The sequence below is a fragment of the Lytechinus pictus genome, chromosome 6 (assembly GCF_037042905.1).
Source record: "Lytechinus pictus isolate F3 Inbred chromosome 6, Lp3.0, whole genome shotgun sequence".
Taxonomy (NCBI): Eukaryota; Metazoa; Echinodermata; class Echinoidea; order Temnopleuroida; family Toxopneustidae; genus Lytechinus; species Lytechinus pictus.
The window spans coordinates 20538282-20558360 of record NC_087250.1 but is presented as its reverse complement, the minus strand read 5'-3'; the positions used below and the strand labels follow the sequence as shown (position 1 = coordinate 20558360).

The window sequence follows — 20079 nt, the reverse complement described above, 5'->3', positions numbered from 1 at the left end:
CATACCGAGCAGGCTGGGGAGCGTTTCATCAACATTTTTGTCCGACATGTTGTCAGATCTGACATCTTTCCTTGATTTTGATTGGCTGATAAGCAATGTTACTATGGTAACTGTCGGATAAAATAGGACTTGTCGGATAAAACGTCTGACAAGTCCTTTCATGAAACGTTCCCCAGGAGGTAGGAGGCTCCTCCAGCCTGTACACATGCATGTACTAAGTTGTAAAATTAAGACTTTATTTTACATCGATTTTGATGAAATTTCAGCGTTATATGCTAGTTTAATTTTATATTTTTATTCAAATCAACTTTTTGCTTGATTTTACTTGATGCTTGAAAATTAATTGAAGCAGAGCTTTCTGATCATGGTATAGGCCTAAACACAACTATTCGAAGAGGAGTTGTCTGGAACCCTTCTGAGGAAAGCAAGAGTGCGCCCTCTAACTCAATATACATTATATTCTAAAAGTTGACTAAAACATGGACCTATACTCTAGAGATTAAAACCATCACTCAATTGATCATAATGTGAGTTACCCGGGATGAGGAGGAAGACAATGTTGATGAAAAGTCCCCCCGGGGGGGGGGGGAGTCAAATATATTGCTGTACAAATGCATGACCAAAACGAGGGGTGTTTTTTTTCTTCAGTTTTTGACGCGGGCCGCGCGTGCACTCGTTGAGGGTGTCAAAACTTGATATTTTTTTACTGAAAGGGTGGTTTTGAAAAACTGGTCAATGTTCAATCGCGGGGTCCAGCGAATTCAGGGTATTTTTTCCAAAGCCTTTTTTTACGAGTAGCCAAACTCGTTTAGGGTATGCTTTTTCCCTATAATTCGGGCGACATCTTGTTTAGGCGCCAACATGTGTATGAAGCCCGCAAAAACCTTGTCTAGAGTAGGTATTTTGCTCACAGCGAAAATCTCGTTTAGGGGGTGTTTTGAAATTTGGTTACGCATGTGTACAGCAATATATTTGACTGCCCCACCCCCCCCCCCCCCCGGGTGAAAAGTACCCTTAATTTGAAAAGGAAAATGGGGAAATGCCTGCCGCTGATCAGGGATGAATTCAAATTAGTTTCCTATCTTCTATGTTTCTTTAAGAGTACTTATATATTATTCGGTCAAATTTTATTCTATTCACTTCTTTCCGGCTTAGTTTTATAGCATCTCTCAAACTCAGAGATAAGACATCCCGACTAAATGATAAAATTCAGTAATAAATGAATAAATACTATGAATTAATAAATCATGGTTTTTTATGCAGAAAATTTCCCAATGTAAGCGCAGGGTTTATCCCATTGCGCAACGCTGGCCAGACATTGCTCGGGTCGTTAATTGTTTACTTCTCTATAAGCATACTATGTTGCTTTACGTTTATGATGATTTATGTGTAGTAATTATTTACAAGATAAACCCTATACTTAAAGAAAATAATCCCCAGCCCCTCTTTCTTTTTCCAGCATCAGCGCATTTTCCTCCCCTACTCTCATAAAAAACTCCCTCTTTTCCAGGGGCCGCGGAAGCGGGGGCTGGGGCTTCAGCCCCCCCCCCACTTTTTCCAAAACCGTGTTCAAAAACGTAATGACCATATGATAGTGATTTTTTTTGCATGGTCAGCCCCCCACTTCTGGTTCAGCCCCCCCCCCCCCACTTTGAAAACCGTTCCGTGGCCCCTGTTTTCTGCCTCACCCTATAGCCCATCGATCTCTCTTTTCTCCCCCCCGACCTCTCTCTCTGTCATTCCAAACTTTCTCGAGCATTCTATGATTTCTATCCCACATCAACTCTGTCTACTCCCATACTTTGTCTCCCCATCTTCCCACTCTCATATTACAACGCACTCCCCTCCATCTCATCCAGAGCGTCTCTTCCGTTGTTCCTTCTCTGCGCCCCCATGCACTCCGTCTCTCTTCATCCGCCCCTGACTGATCCCAATCTCTCTCTAATTAAATCAGGGGGTGTTGCAAGAAAATATTTGCAATCAATTGCAAATATTCTGTTGCAATTCTACAACTGATAGACATTAGCTGTAGCAAATTAGATTACACTTGGTTTCAAGAAGCAGAATATCAATCAATCACAAATTTGTAATTAATAGCAAGATATATGAATGATTTAGGGACCTAAAATGGACTTGTAATTGATTGCAAGTTTCTTGCAACACCCCCATTAATTTTCTCTATCCAAAATGATAGCTCACTTCCCTCTTTCTCCAACTAGGTTCCCCCCTCACACCTCTTTCTATCTATATTCAGTGCAATCCTTTATAGTATTGTGTAAACAAAAATTCAACCATAATTACATTCATTACTTCATGATTTATTCAATAAATAAACATTGTCATTTACATCTGTTTAATTAAACATGAAAATACAAAATTTGGAATGTTGTCGCTGCCCGTAGTCATGCCCTCTATTAAGCCGAGGCCTTAACATCTTTGGGGAAAGAGGACCCCCCCCCCTTTGAAGTTGAAGTTATGAAATTGATTTTAAAAAATATAGGTGTGTTTGTTTTCCACGATTATTCAATCTCTGATTTTCTTTATAGAATATCAACATTTTGGGATGTCCGACTCTTATTGCTCCCCAATTCGGCAGAGTGGTGTGTGTGGGGGGCAGGGGGGGGGGGGGGAGGGGGGGTTAGAAGGGGTTATTTGAAAAACTCAATCACAAATTGATCACCCAGGCACATATTTGAATACCTCATATCTGTGAGATGTGGCCCAGTTATCCTTCTTTCTTGTTGATCATGTGTTATTTTTTTTTCTCCTCAAATGCCCCTCAAATCATAAATTCATGTCCATATTACATATATCTTTAAAAAAATCAGGGTGTAATTTTACACATGGTTTTTGGCCCACAAGGTAATGGCCGGAGAGAGATATGACCACAAGTTAAAGTGTCAGTCTTATTACCTACCGCCTATCATTCTGAATTTCGGAAAAAGAATTTGAATTTGACCCTTTTAACACCTTGTTTTGATAATTTTCCCTTTTTTTGTTGATATTTTTATACACATTTAATGTGTCTTATTTCTGTTAACCTTTTTTTTTGGCGGGGGGCATTTGTTATCCTTATTTTAGAGGTCCAACCTATTGCATACAAGAGTAGACTAGTCTGCTGTGCAAACCATTCACTCGACTTAGTGGTCTGAAAGAGCAGCCTACAATCTGTGACTTGTATACAGAAGGACCTCATTGAAATTGCAAATTTTATATGTGGTAGTCTTGTGTGAAGACCCAATTGTTGATCAAAGTTTCAATCAAGGTCTGCGCCTGCAGACTAATAGTATACCATGAGCTTACAAACAGCATCATCTTTGCATCATTATCATTATAGCTAACCACCATGACACCATCATCACAATATAATTATTTATATACATGAAGTACTGAAAGATGTAATAATTCTACTGGCAGAAAAAATCATAACAAATGACTTGTAAAATGTTACAGGCAGTATTCAATATCAAAATGAAAATTATTTAATCATAAATTCATCTTTTACTTATTTATGAATATTGTTTGTTGGTGGGGGTATGGTGTAATCAATCATCCCATACATTACCAGGCGAAACATTAATTTTATATTTTTGAGGAATACTTCTCATGACTTACTGCCTACATCTGCAACATTGGATAAGGTTGACCATGGAGCTCCTACTGCAGTAGGTCCATGGCTTAACATTGCAAGGAATGGGAATTTCCAAGGCTCCCTTTTTAGTGTTTTGAGCATTTCGGGGGAGAACTCGCCCGAGCCCCCTCATATTGTTTTTCCCTGGTAACTATGCACAATAATCAAGTAAGAGAAACCAAACAATAAAGTAGAAATATTACTATGAGAGCCACAAAAAATAGGAAAAACACAAGGATAAAGAGAAAGAGGGACGGAGTTACCAAAATGCTCTTATTAAGAACGGAGCAAACAAGAAAAAATTCATCAACTAATTCAAAGAACTTGTCGTCAAAGCAATGCATCATGATCTATGAACCAAGAAAGGGTCCCATTATTAGGGATGATGGCAAGGACGGGTAATTCACTAGCATCTGTAAAATGAGTTTGTTTTAATTTCTCTACTATTGCATGTTTTCTATCACCAATGATCAGGACACCTATATTCCTAGAATTGTTGATTGCGGAGAAGCCAAGCGTCATTCTACGAGGTATACTCAACTGCATGGCACCTTCTGAAAGCAGTACATTATTTGTTTTATCAAACATGGCATCATTGTGAGGGAAAAGGGAAGCGACATGGCCGTCCTCGCCGACCCCCAACACGACAAAATCAAATCGCTGGTCGGGAACGAGTCGCTTTATTTCAGACGCGTACAGGTCAGGTCCGCCGTCCTCTCTGTTGCATAAGCCATTTGTAAGCTGAACGGGCATTGGATGGAGACTAGTGTACGGAAGAGGAATATACTGAAGAAGTTTGGAGTAGATCTGATTAAAATTGGAATGCTCAGATGTGAGCGGGACGCATCGTTCGTCCGTGAACCAGACGTGTGTCTCCCGCCATGGGAACCTATGCCTCATGCGTAGGAAGAGATGCAGAAAGAGGAACTCCGGGGTACTCCCACCAGGGAAGGCTACGTGAAAGGCCCCGCGGGTGGCGATAGCAGAACGAGCCGCTATTAGCAGATGTTTCGCTAACAAAGACACCGTTTCCTCTTTGCTTCCTGTGTGGAGGGCGCCAGATCGGAATGTCTCGAGAATCCCCGAAGTGGAAGGCATCCCAAATCGGTTAGAGTCCTCAACGTTCCATATCCCATCAACATCATGGCTAAACCTGAGCTTCCGTCCCTTGATCTCCATGTCAAGCCATCGCCCAGAGTCCCTGCCACCAGGGTAGCGTCGAGGAGGGATATCTTCCAACGCTGCGAGCAACGGACTCCATATATCCCAGGAACCCACAAGCTCTGATGATCCAATGAATTTATCCCTGTTTCCATGGTAACATTCCTTGATAAGCACAGAGTAAGCATCGGACTCTGCCCCAGCCGAATAAGCATAGAAATCTTTGGCTGGCGACCCGAGGATGTCCGCTCCTGGATCAAGTTCCAGAACTCTCCAGGAGTTGGGGACTTGCGGTTTTGGTAGCGACCTGCTGACAGCGACAGTTGGGAGACCTCTAGACCCTATGAAGAATATGATTTGCTTCGGCCTGCACGCGTGTTCCCCTTCGGTGTAATCAGGCGTGATGGTGCAGAAGTGAGAGCTTTTGAAAACGATTCTAAGATATGTTTCTTTCTTATCCAACTTTTTACCAGACAGCATCAGGAATGGGACGTTGTTCCAACGTGGACTCGAAATGAAGAACAGAACGCCCGCGAACGTTGGCACGGTTGACGTCTCATCCTCTCCGTTCTCCGTCTCATCCCTCCACTCATCGACATAGCTCTCATACTGACCAATCACGGCTTGGTTTGTGGTCACATGATCAACCTGGCTGAGTAGGGCCAGCTTCTCTCGCTGGTAGTCATGGATACTGCTAAGATTAGTTGGAATTTCCATGGCAACCAAGGCCATGATCTCTGTCAGATGATTTTGCATCACATCTCTCATTACACCGTATTTGTCGTAGAAGTAAATACGTCCTACATAAAAATTATTTAGAAAGGAGAAGACATATGATACAAGTGTTAATATTCAACACCACCAACAATCAACATCACCATCACTGTCATCATCCTACTCCTCATTATTGCGATTATTCAATATCATAATAATAATGATAGAGGTATATTTACTCAGGGAAGCCACTTCAGTTCTGAAAACTGTTCTCCCAGCGGGCCCTGCTATTATTATTACCCCGGCTGTAGCTGGGCTGCCTCAGCGCTCAAGCATTCCAAGGAATTTCTTCCTACCAGGTACCCATTCACCTCACCTGGGTTGAGTGCAGCACAATGTGGATAAATTTCTTGCTGAAGGAAATTACGCCATGATTATCAATATATTCCTTGGTATTATCAGACATTCAGAGAATTCTTTCTTTATAACTATCCACCAATATATTCACTATGATTACCATTGTTATCACTTTTAAAAAATTCATCATCCATCACCATTGTCAACACATCATCAACATAATAAGGCTTGCTGTTTTAATCCAATAATTATCAATCGTAATAAAATATTCAGAATGTATTACCCTATTCTGTCATCTCACTAGAGCCATTCCATAGTTAATCATTTCAACTGGATTTTGGACATCACTATCCTAGCTTAGAAATTATTAGTACTATGGAACATATATGTGTACATGCATTTATTATTTATTCAGATGTTTCCAGGCACTGCAAATTTAGCACAGCTACTTAGTACTGCATTAATAGTGCATAGAGACGCTAAGGCATTCACATGTCTTGTAAAAGCATAGTATTATTAGTATTATTATTATAATCACTATTATTAATTTATTATTATTATTAATACCATTATTATCATTATCATTATTATAATCATTATTGTTATTATTATTATTATCATTATTATTATTATCATGATTATTGTCCCTGGTATTATCAGACATTCAAAGAATTCTTTCTCGATAACTATCCACCATCAAGTGAATTGTCTATAATCCATATTCTATCTTACCTTTAGAATCAAGTGATTCCTTCATCACTATTTCAACCCTCTCAATGTTCTCACTGTTCCATATTTCTCCATATGTTTTCTGGTTGAGAGATCTGAATGGTAGGATACTCTGCACACCTGTGTTACAACAAGAAAATATTTCGAATTGAATTTAGAAACAGATTAATTTCCCTCTTGCACCTTCCATTAGTAGAATGTTCAACCAAAATGAAGCAGTTTATTTTTAAAGAAGATTCTGCAAAATATGTGCTGTTTCAGGCAGGAGCGTATGCGCAGAGGATTACCTTTTGGTTTTTTTGGGTCGCAACAATAGACGTTCCCCACTAACAGTGTATTATCCTCTGCGCTGACGCCCATGGTTTCAGACAAAACAAAGTCAAATTTTTCTACTTTCAAGGGCACCTTTTCCGAACCTACTGACTGAGTCCAAAACACTGCAGTAAAAGGAAATTTTCTAGGACACTTTTGAGCATTTCAGGGCCAAAATCGCCCCGATCCCCCATGTATTTTTCCCATGCTGATAGAATTGAATTGAGAAAATTTACTTGTATATATATATATTTTAGAGAATATCACCCAATCAAATATCATACAAATCAATTTAATCTTACTTAAAATTTATAAAAGCTGTAATGACCCATACCCCACCCCCTCAACTCCTCCCCCAGAAAAAAAATACATTCAGTTAATTTGTAAACTTACACAGAATTTTGGATTGTTGTTTCTAAACTACAACAAAAGTAGAAAAACAAAACAAACCTGTCTTTCCAAGATAATGATCTATCCTGTAGATTTCATTCTCTGCTAAATGTTCCTTGAGGGCGCTAGACAGTTTTTTAGCCGACGCTGTATCATGGCCAAATGGTTTCTCCAAGACGGCTCTAAGCCAGGCCTTGCCTGTTGGACGGCACACTATTAGAACAAAAGCAAAAACATAACAATTAATGTGACAAGATTTATACAATCTAAAAAGCAATGATCTTGCCATTTGATCTCATATCAAATCAGATTTCTTTCCAAGAATGTCTTAGGGGGTGTTGCAAGAAAATATTTGCAATCAATTGCAAATATTCTGTTGCAATTTTACAATCAATAGATCAATCTTAGCTCTAGAAAATCAGATCACACTCCTTGTTGCAAGCATCAGATCAGCAATCAATTGCAAGCTCACAATTACTTACAAGACATACGATTGATTTAGGGACCAAAAATAGACTTGCAACTGATCGCAAGTTTCTTACAACACCCCATTAAACTCGTTATTAAGCACTAAATGGGCCATGAACATCGAAGACACAATTCATTCTACAGTTACAAGCAAATTAGGGGACAGTATATTCAACAATTTGGCATCTATATAGTCAACTCAAACATAGTTGAGGACTAGGTTGGATTTAATACCCAGATGACTGACCAAAGAACAAGTATGACCAAAAAAAAACCAGCAACTAAAAGAATACCTTTATTAATTTGTTTTCCAAACTTTTTAGCCCTCCAAAGGCCTTTTACTCAGTGAAATAATATCAAAATAAATGAAATCAAACAATAATAATACTTAAACATTTCTCTCAAGTAAATAAAGAATGAAGTGACATCCATTTAGTATTGAACTAAATATATCTCTCATCTTCATTATATCGAACCATTTTTTTTTGCATATGTAAACACTGGTTTTTTACTATTTAACTTTTGAAAAAATAAATGTTTGATTATACATACCAAACAATTCAATGCATCATTTCTTTTCTAAACAAAACCAAAGATTATATTTTTCAAACTAAACTTTATAACGTGTGCCTGAGAACATTCACTGATCCAATTTTCTGTTTTCTTCCAAATTTCTTTACTAAATTTACATTCATAAAAAAGTGTACAATATCTTCCAACTCCCTATTACAAAATGAACATTTTTCATTTTTAAAAATCTTCACCTTATATTTGTTCACAAATAATATTCTTTAATTCTTTAATTTAATATTCTTGAATAATACCTTTATTAATGTTTTCTGCTATTCCAGCATAGGCAAACGCAGGGACAGCAAAGTAGAAAATTCTACCGACCTCCTCTAGTCCCACAGATTGCATCTTGTGATGGATATAGTGGCATAGCTTCTCATAGTCTTCAGTCTTTTTCAGCATATGATAAGTGACAGAATCTCTGTAGACTGCCCTAGCTCTCTTGAGTGAAATAGAATAGTAACCATATATATTAAACATTCAATAAGTGGAAAAAACATGTATTACAATCTAGTGACCGATGCATATGGGGAAAAAATTATGTCTGAAAACTAAAACATCAGAAAAGCTACTACTAGGTATGTAAATGCAATGTACTGAGCCATCTACTTATTTAACCTGTCCCAAGTTCACCCTGTTCCAGTCGATGAGTTATATAAAATAATATTAAAATTGATACAAATTATAAATTCATTCAACTTAAATTTGGTATCGTGACAGATTTGAGAAAAGGGCCTTCTCTAGAATAAAACTAAGCTTGTTGATTGAGCTACAGAGTACAGATACATATATATTTCAAGAAAAGAAATCTAGATGAATTAATGTGATGTTTATGTCACAAATCACATCATTTACCTCACAGTCATCTGCTGTCATGGCAACCGAGGCAGGGACTTTGCTACATGATACATTCTGCTCTAAGATGCGTTTCATCTCCCGTTCCCCTTCATCCGGACCAATCCGTGATCCAGCGTAAAAGTGGAATTTCTGGTCTTTCTCTTCTGAAGAAGGTCCATGTACCACATAAAAAATAAAGAGAGAAAATATTGATCAATTCAATTCCATAAAATTAATCATGGTTTATGGAGAGTAACATAGCCAACAGGGCAGAATTAGCATGTTTACATTTCCATAAAGAATAAAAGTAACAATATTATAGGCCTACAGATAAGAATTTACGTGATGCTTCAAATAGATTTCATAATTTGAAAAGATGACTGTTAACATGAGAATCTTTAAATAAAGTAAATTGAATGTCAGGTATACATCATGAATAAAATTTCAAAATGTGACCTGTCCTATATGGCTACACAATCTCAGTCTCAGAGTCAGATCACCCTCACGAGTTAGGCCTCAACTGTCAACAAAATCCGGGGGGGGGGGGGCACTTCCATTGACGAGTGGCGGATACCGTGCGCGACCATGGGGTCTCGAAAAGCACCCTTAACAAGTATTTTCCATATTCTGAAAATGCAACCCATAACAAGATTGGCCTTTGAAACCCTATCCTTAACAAGTATTGGAAAAAAAAAGATACCCTTGGTAAGTATTCCCTGAAATGAATCCCTAAACAAGTACAGCGATGTTTTCGTGGTTATATGTCACGGCCCGGTGTCACAGACGTCGGTTTTACCTTACATCAGTGGGTTTAGTACAGCCCCACCACCCACACCTCGCGCAAGTCGGACTTTAAGCACGTATAGTGTTGCCTGTTGGGGCAAAAAGTACATCCTTTATTTTTTAGTCTTTTTACCCTCACAAATTTGACCCCAAACATGTAGCTTTCCTAGCGAAAAAGATACCCTATTTTCATTATTTTTGACACCCGCCTTATCACGTAACGTGCCCTTATCTCGAAAAGGACATCCTTTTAACGTGTTTTTTTGGTCGCGCATGGTATCCACTCGTCAATGTAAGTGCCCCCCCCCCGGCCCGGGACAAAAACAGACACTTAAGAATAAGATTAGTGCAGTGACCATGATTTGGCACATGCTGAACAGCTGAATAATCATGATAAAACATGTAAAACTAAAAAAAATAATCTGAGCTGCACCCTATTCTAAGTTACATCAAAATATCAATGACAATGGGAGAATTACTACCCACCATTAACCAGATTGAAAAATCCCTGCCACAAATATCTCCTCGATAGATCCCCTGTTGCTCCGATTATGATAACGTTAACAACACCATCTCCGCGAATTCTTGGCTCGTAAAGCGGAACCGAAGGTGAGCTTCCACCCGGAGCATCGGGGCTGGATGCAGCTGCGGCTCGAAGGTGACTGAAAAAGATGAAGATCCAAACAAGCGTCACGAAACGAAACCCTGCCAAACTGGGCTTGTTCAATTCATTTTTCACTTGAAAACGTAGCGACAAGGGCATTCTGTTTCTGGCTGAAGATGAACAAATCAAAACAGCAAATAGATTTTGAGATTGACAAAACATTGCTGTCCCAATCAACTAAACACACATGTCGACAAGTCAAGAGTTTGCTGTTACGCAATCTTCATCTTCGACCAGTTCAATTACATAATAGGGTGTTTTGATTTCGAAGAAAATACTAATAATTATAAATTAGGCAAAATTAGGTATCTTTCTTATTTTTAGACATTTAAAAGTTTGATTAAAATATATTTTTGGTTAATAGGGGATTTTATTTCTAAATATAATGTAATATTCATACATTATTTTGCAACGCACCCCTCCATCTAGAATGAAATCATCCAGGATCCCTTGAGGAATCCATCATTGATTGCCGGGCAAGCAAGGCAAGCGTAAACTCAGGAGCATTCCCCCCGAAAGTCTGGGGTAGGTTCACACATTCTATTCGATCGTACAGTACAGCTAGTAACAGTCGCATACTTTGAGCTTGTGATCATGGCGGGCAGAAATCTTGGCAAACTTGTCCTACGAAATTCGTCGCTTTTCCTGTGTGACATGCAGGAAAAATTTCGACCCACGATTAAATATTTTCCAGAGATTGTGGAGGTCTCATCAAGACTGTTTCGAGCGGCTAGAATACTTGATATTCCCGTAATTGTGACAGAACAATATCCGAAAGGTAAGTACATTTTCATCTCTCGGAGTCGGAAATAACAAATTAGGCTTTAATCATTTTAAATTTAGATGTCGATGATACGTTTTGATTCTTAAAACATTCATTTTGCATTTGATATTTCAGAAAAGGAAGGAAGAATATGGACCGAGTTTTGATAGTAGATTATTGATACAGATATTATGAATCATATGATGATTTAGACTTAGTCCAATTAATTATTTAGTAACTAAAACTAGTCATATCTAGTCATATCTAGTCACAAACAATTAAATCGTCGACTGAGTTGAAAAAGTGGAGGAGGGGCGTGGCTCTTGGCATCAGCATATTGCATTGCCCTTGCTTGGCCTTGGCCTGTCAAGTTATTCAGAAGATATTACTTAATTTGTTTAATGTGAGAAAAAAAATTGAATTTCACCAATTTAGGCTTTTCCTTTGTCTTTGATAGCATAAAAATGCAGTCTTTTATTTCTAATTAAAATCCCTGAATCTTGTGAAAAGTGAGTGAATGGGCTGATGTGTGCACAAACAAGACACCATTTTATGATTTTATTTTGTTCAATCTGAATATATGACCTGGGTTTTTCCCAAGAAAAGCATGTATTTCTATCAATTTTTTCTGAGGTTTTTGACAAGCTTATGTTAGGAATATGAGGAACAGTTTCAACTGAATATTTTGTAGGGACAGACCCGGGGGGGCCACTTACAGTTACACTGACGAGTGGATACCATGCGCGACCAAAAAACACGTAAAAAGGATGTCTTTTTCAAGATAGGGCACGTTACGTACGTAACGTAATAAGGGTGTCAAAAATACTAAAATAATGAAAAAAGGGGTATCTATTTCGCTAGGAAAGCTACGTGTTTAGGGAAATATCTGCGAGGTAAAGACTAAAATATAAAAATATGTACTTTTTGCCCCAACACTAGTCCAACACTACGTGTTTAGACTTTAGAGTCCCGATTTGCATGAGGGGTGGGAGATGGGGCCGTACTATGAAAGACCAATGATGTAGGTAAAGGTAAAACCAACGTCCGAGTCCGTGACATAAGAATATATCGCTGTACTTGTTTAGGGGTTCAATTTAGGGAACACTTTAATACCAAGGGTATCGGTTTGTTTCCAATACTTGATAAGGGTAGGGTTTCACACGCCAATACCGGTACTTGTTAAGGGGTGCATTTTCAGAATATGGAAAATACGTGTTTAGGGTGCTTTTCGAGACCCCATGGTCGCGCATGGTATCTACTTGTCAATGGAAGTGCCCCCCCCCCCCCCCGGAGGACAGATCTCTGTATAAAAGAGAAATTAATGTTCAATATTAGATTAAAATTTTAGGTGCCCAGGGCCCCATCTTACAAAGAGTTGCGATTGATCCAATCAATCGCAACTATGGAAAGGCAGCAAAGTCAACATATAAAATGCATGTTTGTTCAATAAAATGTCGAGATATGAATGTATGTCCATAAATTCATTGATTTCTTGACAATTTGGTGTGTTCTCCTTTGTTTACAAATGGATTTCCATAGAGTTACGATTGATTGGATCATTCGTAACTCTTTGTAAGACAGGACCCAGACCTGCCACCATCATTTCTAACTTTACAGGCCTTGATCAAATCATCACATGATCAAATATTCTAGTGACAGATTCAGAATGGAGCTCACTTTAATTGATGTGGTTTCCCATAGAAAGGAAATACCAGTACAATTCTTTTCTGCCTGCATTCCTCAAGGTCTTATGAAATTAATTAGATTTAATATGGATTTCACTGGGTTTGGTTGAAATGTGAGCTGGTATTTTGGTAGACAGGAATAAGTCTTCTCTGGGGATTTATTATTAGCAATTTCAGGCATTTTACTTTTGGCAATTTTCCCCTGAGAGTCTGCACAGTCCCCCTTGTCTGCGCACTCGTGTATCTGCGTGATTCTATTAAAACAAGATACATGTACATGTACGTAACGAACACAGACTTTACACATGCAATACATAGACAGGTATTCATAAAAAATTTTGACTCAAACTAGTGGAAAAATAATGAATTTAGGGCATTTCATGTGACGGCATCGAAATGCAGCCTTTCTCATCAAAATCCCTGAATCGTGTGCGCAGACATGGGGTACCATTTTTTTTTTCAATCTGAAAATTACTGCTCGAGGTTTTTTCAAGAAAATCCTATATTTTCTTTCATTTTTCAATGAAAAATTTGGTACACTTACTCATAATAATATAAGGAACATTATTAACTGAAAGATTTTGTGAAATAAGAAGAATTTCATGTTAAATCTTAACTCAAATTGTTAGATGCACAGACTTGTGCCCACCATTATACTATCATCCCCAGAGACGTTTGTTGAGTGTACCCAAGTTAAGCGGAACAGCCAATGTACAGAGACTGAAGCTTTTGGTCTAGTATATAGGCCAATTCTGACTGCTCAGAATCGTTGTTAGCGCTACATGTAACAATGCGCTAAGTAACAGAGGCCCTGTTATAACAGGTAATATAGCAGCGATGCCCAATGTTACACCAATTATGCATTTGTTACGCATTGAAATAACTGTTTTGACTTCACAATTTGAAATATGTGACTGGGCTTACTGTTAGCGCTCTGTTTAATAGGCTAACAATAGTTTTGTGCGGCCTGTGCTGATCTAGCATTTTGGTATAAATTTTTTATACCCATAATCCATTAGGGCCTACCCATAAAGGTCAAAGATCAAGATCTACTTTAAGGACATTCCATACACAGATCACAGTGTATATGATGTGCACATTTTACGCCATGTAATGTAGTTTGCACATGGACATCATAATGAACAAACATATAATTAGTCAGGAAATCAACTATAGTATACGCATCAGCTGATTTTTTTTCCCCCTGGGGTCTGCACTATAACTGCAGATCTGGGCCCCATTGCACAAAGGTTAGCGATTAATTGTTAAATGAAATGGCCTATCAGGATCATTGTTGCATGCATATTTTGCTCATTAGACTGACCAGGAACCAATCAGAATGGTTCTTTCAATTTTCAAATCCAACAATTTATCAAAAAACCTTCTTTTACGGGACACTTATTAATTTTTGTTTATTTTGTGAAGCGTAATAGCTGAAAATAATCCATGGACCCAATTTTTAAGTGCCCAGAGCCACATCTTCAGACTTGCAGTGTTACGAAGTACGGTGAATATGACCGGTTTATTTCCGATTCGTCTAATGCCAATTCGTCCAATTGCCAACTCGTCAACTACCATTTGGTCTATCATCAGTTCGTCTACTCACCACATGGTCTACTTTCATTTAGTCTAATGCCATTCTGTCTAATAACCAATTGGTTCAATAGCCATTTTGTCCATATACCATTTGGTCTAATTAAACTAAAGTGTTAATTTTGCAAAATGAATGAGAAGAAAATGGGTATTAGACCAACTGGCTATTAGACGAAATGGTGATCAGACGAAGTGATGATTAGACCAAATGGTTATTGGACCAAATGGTTGTTAGACGTAATGTTGATGGACGTACATGTAATGGCTTTAGACTAAATGAAGTTAGACCATGTGGTGAGTGGGCAAGTTGGCAGTGGACGAATTGGCAATTTACCATATGATCTCGAGTTTAAATAAGGTAGATGTTAAGAATTTTCCTTGCATACATGTAGAGTCATAAACTTTGCTTGTTTTGTGTGTTTTTAATAGCACATTTGCTCCAACAAAATTGATAATTGACTTCTGTTTGAAAACAAGTGTAATTTTGTGAAAATGACACGGATTTCATTTTAACTGTGGAACTGGAGCATCCTTTAAAAGCTTAAGTTAACAGACTACAGTTAATTTGTGTGTTGATATTCAATATCAACACACAAAGACAAGGATTAGTCTACAGGCACAGACCCTGATTGAAACTTTGATTAACAAGTGGGACTTACGTCCAGGCAGACTAGCAAACACAAACCTTGCTGTTTCAATTCAGGAGGGCCTTTGGTAAGCATGTCATGAATATAGGCTGCACATGCAGACCCTTTAATAACTCGAGTGAAGGGTTTGCACAGCAGACTAGACAAGGATCAGGATCTGTTTCCCATGATTACACAGAAGGGCTTTTCTGCTCCCCCCCCCCCCTCCGAAATGAGCAACTACTAAAAATTTGTTTATTTTTTCCTGTAGGTCTTGGACCGACCGTTAAGGAGCTTGGCATCAACCGTGATGAGGTAGATATTTATCCCAAGACACGCTTCACTATGGTTCTACCTGAAGTAGAAGAAAAACTCAAGGTAATATTTGATAATAAGATTTTTATATTATTGAATATGGGGCTATAGCTTTTACTATGTGAGCCTAGGACCAAGGGATCAATTTTATTTCAATTCAATTCAAGTTTATGGCAAGAAAAACATGATTGGCAGTCACAGACTGAAATATTCATGTTTACGCAATGCCAGTGAAATATAATAGAACTTAATATAAGAAGAATTACAAATCATTCAGATTCACAATAAATATAAAAAAGTATATAGAATAAATGAGAATTACATTATGGATGTGCAATAAAAAAAAGGATAAAGGGGACTTTATTTATATTTATATTCAGCTATTATTAATTTGTGACCAGCCACCCAAAACCAACATTTGTTCACCAGGGCCCCATGTCATAAAAAGTTGCTATAGGTGGTTTCAGACCGCCTCGAAGTTCGCCAGTTCCAGGTATTCTCTGATCGGGAAATTTACCCCGATCAGAAAATACCAGGTATTTTGGCGGTGTGAAAGCAAACTACGCGTAATATCTCCGAAAGAAAATACCCGATAAATAGTAGGTACTTGGCGAAATTACGAGAACTTTCGCGGGGATTTTTCCAACTTCAAGGTCGTGGGTATTTTGGCGGTCTGAAAGCAAATTACGGGAACTTTTAGCCCAGCGTGTCGTTGGGTGCGGCGCCGTGCATGGGTTGCTGCTGGGCTAGTGATTTTGAATTTCGCGCCTTGCTGCTTATCAGACCATACTGCGCATGCTTGTAACTTCAGGAACTTATCCCGAAGGGTATGTTTCAGGGCGGTGTGAATGCAGGAATAATTAATGGGTATTTTTCAGCCTAAAAAAGTTCTCGTAATTTAACGGGGATTCTTGTGATCGAGGCGGTTTGAAACCACCTTATGAGAGCAACTCTTGCTGGAATATCAACTTTTATTGTAAGACCCAATCAAAAAGCAGAATTTTCACTGCTGTCATGGTAGTTGACATTCCAGCAAGACTTGCTATCATAGCAACATTTATGAAATGGTGCCCAGGACAGTTTCTCTAGCTGTAAATAGATACATTAATATGGTCTTCAAAATGTAAAATTAAATAGAAATAAGCTCATCAGAGAGAGTTATTGTCTTCTTCATACATGTGCATTCATATTGTGGGTTGTAAGTAAAGTTAAATAAAAGATGATTCTCCAAGATTTTCTTGGACACGTCACCATTTTTTTATCAGGACAGCTTGGAAGTTTCACTGAGATTGTACAAGGTGTACATGTCAAATGTTCCTCCTCTCTTAATGCCTCTGGGAATAGTCAAATTGGTCAACATTAGCCAAACTGATCCAGGGGGTGTTTCACAAAGATTAAAGTATGACTTAAGTTGCACTTAAATGCCAACGCGTACATGATATGCAACATGCAATCTTATTGATCAATACGCAGTAGTGTGCGTCCTCTTGGCGTAATCTGACCAATGTGGACATGCCTTTTATACCGCGCGTAACAAGACATTTAAGTGCGAATCTAAGTCATACTTAAATCTTTTTGAAACACCCCCCTGGTTTTATATATATATTTTTTAATTGTATCTATTATTTTATTCTGACAGAAAAATGAAACCAAGTCTGTAGTTCTCTGTGGAATCGAGACACAGGTCTGTGTCCAGCAAACGACCCTTGACCTTTTAGCCAAAGGTTATGAAGTTCATGTCATTGCCGATGCTTGCTCTTCAAGGTCTCTGGTGGATAGGTAAGTAATGATAATAATACATTGGATTTATATAGCATCTTTTCCATTTGGATTGAATGCTCAAGGTGCTTAGAAAAGAGCAAAAACAAAAAAGTAAAGAGAAGTACAAGAAAAGACACGTTAGAAATGAGGAAAAATGTCTGTCTGTAAGTATCAATCAATCGTTCCTGAAGGGCAAGTTCACCCTAGTAGAATGTTGATTTTAATGGATACGGAAAAGAAAACTAGTTTAACACTGAAAATTTCATTAAAATCTGATACTATTGGTATGAATGAGGTTTAGCAAGCTTTGCTTAATTTCACAAAACAGGAGGGTGTTCCACAAAGATTTAAGTATGACTTAGAGTCACACTTAAATACCGAGTTATGTACGGTATAAAAGGCTTGAACGCATTGGTCAGATCATGTCATGAGGACGGGCACTACTGCTAATCAATAAGATCGCACGTTGCATATCACGTACGTGTCAGCATTTAAGTGCGACTTGAGCCATACTTAAATCTTTGTGAAACACCCCCGGTTTATTTATAAATATGCACATTCTGTCTGGTAGGTATGCAGATGAGGGGAACAGTGATGTCATCCACTCACTATTGTCAAGATGTAACAGTATGACATTGTTAGGCTGTGGAAATTCAGTTAATACCTATTTTATTATTCATTCTTGTCCTTAGGATGTATGCCATTGAAAGGCTGCGGAACTGTGGAGCTTTCATCACAACCAGCGAATCCATCATCCTTGAAATGGTCAAGGACGCTGCTCATCCAAACTTCAAAGAGATCCAGAAGCTCATCGCCACATCCGCTCCAGATTCGGGCCTCCTGAGCTGAATGAGTCAAACTGAGTAGCCAAGTATAATCTTGGCGGAAGCTGCAGCTGTGATTGTCTCTGATTTTACAGCCGATGATAAATCTTATGCAGGAGACTTAAAAAAGTGACTGCGAAGCTTCCCCCTTGCAGCCATTTTTCGTAGTCTTCCGCATCAGACATATTATTGAGTTGAATGAATGTAAGAGCAAAGATATAGCTGCAGATTTGGGCCTTCTAAAGTGAACGGATTAACCTGATTAGCATATAATCTTAGAGTCTGCAGCTATTGTCTCTAATTTCACAAGTCTGATGATGTTACGCAAAAAGTGAGCAATACGTCTGATGCAGAAGACTATGAAAAGTGACTGCACTTCGCAGGCTCCATTGTTTCATAGTCTTGCATGAGAAATTTTGTTTACATTTTAATGTAAGAGCAAAGTTGTTAGCCTATTGTTGGTTTGTTCAAAGTTAGACAGAGCTCTGAGACTCTGTGTATTCTCTCCTTATTTTTCTTATATTTTGACGTGGCTTTATATTGCAAATAATAATAATAATATAGAGTATTTCTAAAGCGCCAAATCCACATTGATTATGTGCTCAAGGCGCTGAAATATACTTGGGATATTACTATTACCCCGGCTGTAGCTGAGCGGCCATATAGGCGCAAATGTGGACATATGACTGTGTAGCTGCAGACTTTACCTAGATTATTATAGGCTAGAGGAAGCTAAATTTGAAGTCGGTACTTTCAAGGAATCAGAATTGGCAATCATCACTTCTGGAGAGCAAAATTATGTTTGATTTTTTAGTTTCATATGAAGATATATGTAAGCTTTCCCGGCAAACCATTCAAATTATAAGACAGAAATGCATAGAAAAGGGCCGGGGGTATTTCACTAAGATTTTACTAAAGTGTGACTGAATGTCGATCACACTAAAATTCAGAGTTGCGTGCAGTATAAACGGCATCACCTCGTTGGTCAAATCATGGGAAGATGACTCGTGCCACTGTGTATTAATCAATAAGATTGCACGTTACAAACTGTGCTTGCATTGCCATTTAGGCATGACTTCAAGTCATACTCTTTGTGAAACACCTCCCAGGTGACTAGAATAGTATGTCATTGATCAAGTTTGGAATTTTGTTGTATTGTCCATCTTTGGCACATTGAATATTGTGTGGGCTACTGTCAAACTCAAATACCAATGATTATGGACACTTTGTTCCTCTTCAGCTTAGATGCAATGAAAAGAAGATTTTGAAATGAATACATGAATTATCGTAAGATACAAAATTATGCTTATGTTAGTGAATTTGAAAACCACCTTTAATGGTTTATCTCGATGACAGGTTACTGCCCATGCACAGTTTCGAATTGTGAACAGGCTTATAGCTGATAAATCATAAATATATCCACTACTGTATGATCTGTCATGCGTGGCAATCTTACCAAAATGAATTGGACATGAAGCTAGACTGTACTTAAAATTGCTTTTATTTTATACATTATATCAGATTGATTTATAAGGACTCTGGATTTTCAATTTTTTTATTAGATTATACCATAAATATTGTCCAGAATATAAGATATGCTGTGTGTTATGCATGCAGAGAAAATTATTTAATTTATTGCCTAACTTCATGGCCATTGTGTTTATTTCATACCTCTGTTGATTATTTAAATTAAAATAAAATTTGTAAATAAATAGATATATTTGAATTGATAAAGAAGTGGTTCATTGTATTTCTATACTGTGGTAAGAAACGAAAGTTGAGTTAAGTTTTGTGATCTTGGCGAAATGATAACTAAATGTTTTCACCGCAAAATGAAATTGGAAAATGAAACAAAATATGCAGCAGACAGGATGAACAGAGGATGAATTACAGAAG

General features: G+C 38.0%; 2 protein-coding genes across 3 annotated transcripts; one reads left to right on the top strand and one right to left on the bottom strand.

The window, feature by feature from the left end:
• Positions 1-3059: 3059 nt before the first annotated feature.
• LOC129263160 (GDH/6PGL endoplasmic bifunctional protein-like) lies at positions 3060-10847 on the bottom strand. The gene is made up of 6 exons (XM_054901080.2): positions 10439-10847; positions 9188-9333; positions 8587-8773; positions 7355-7507; positions 6596-6712; positions 3060-5592 (listed from the first exon to the last, which is right to left on the bottom strand). The coding sequence occupies exons 1-6, from the start codon at positions 10776-10778 to the stop codon at positions 3962-3964; spliced, it is 2574 nt and encodes an 857-aa protein (XP_054757055.2). The 5' UTR covers positions 10779-10847; the 3' UTR covers positions 3060-3961.
• Positions 10800-20076, top strand: LOC129262845 (isochorismatase domain-containing protein 2-like). Of its 2 annotated transcripts, none has more exons than XM_054900832.2 (4): positions 10800-11394; positions 15555-15661; positions 17238-17377; positions 18052-20076. In XM_054900832.2, the coding sequence occupies exons 1-4, from the start codon at positions 11211-11213 to the stop codon at positions 18206-18208; spliced, it is 588 nt and encodes a 195-aa protein (XP_054756807.2). In that variant the 5' UTR covers positions 10800-11210; the 3' UTR covers positions 18209-20076. The 2 variants fall into 2 exon arrangements, with proteins under 2 accessions (XP_054756807.2, XP_063957245.1); XM_064101175.1 differs by having other exon boundaries at positions 11137-11394; positions 15555-15657; positions 17234-17377; positions 18052-19914.
• The last annotated feature ends 3 nt before the right edge of the window (positions 20077-20079 follow it).

Bases quoted from the DNA above. Each gene is read 5' to 3' on its own strand.
- LOC129263160 (XM_054901080.2), bottom strand. From the start codon at position 10,778: ATGTTTTGTCAATCTCAAAATCTATTTGCTGTTTTGATTTGTTCATCT. The intron at 9,334-10,438 runs GTGGGTAGTAAT...GACCTTCTTCAG, and splicing joins ATTTTTCAATCTGGTTAATG to AAGAGAAAGACCAGAAATTC. The intron at 8,774-9,187 runs GTAAATGATGTG...ATTTCACTCAAG, and splicing joins TGACAGCAGATGACTGTGAG to AGAGCTAGGGCAGTCTACAG.
- LOC129262845 (XM_054900832.2), top strand. From the start codon at position 11,211: ATGGCGGGCAGAAATCTTGGCAAACTTGTCCTACGAAATTCGTCGCTT. The intron at 15,662-17,237 runs GTAATATTTGAT...TTATTCTGACAG, and splicing joins AAGTAGAAGAAAAACTCAAG to AAAAATGAAACCAAGTCTGT. The intron at 17,378-18,051 runs GTAAGTAATGAT...TCTTGTCCTTAG, and splicing joins TCAAGGTCTCTGGTGGATAG to GATGTATGCCATTGAAAGGC.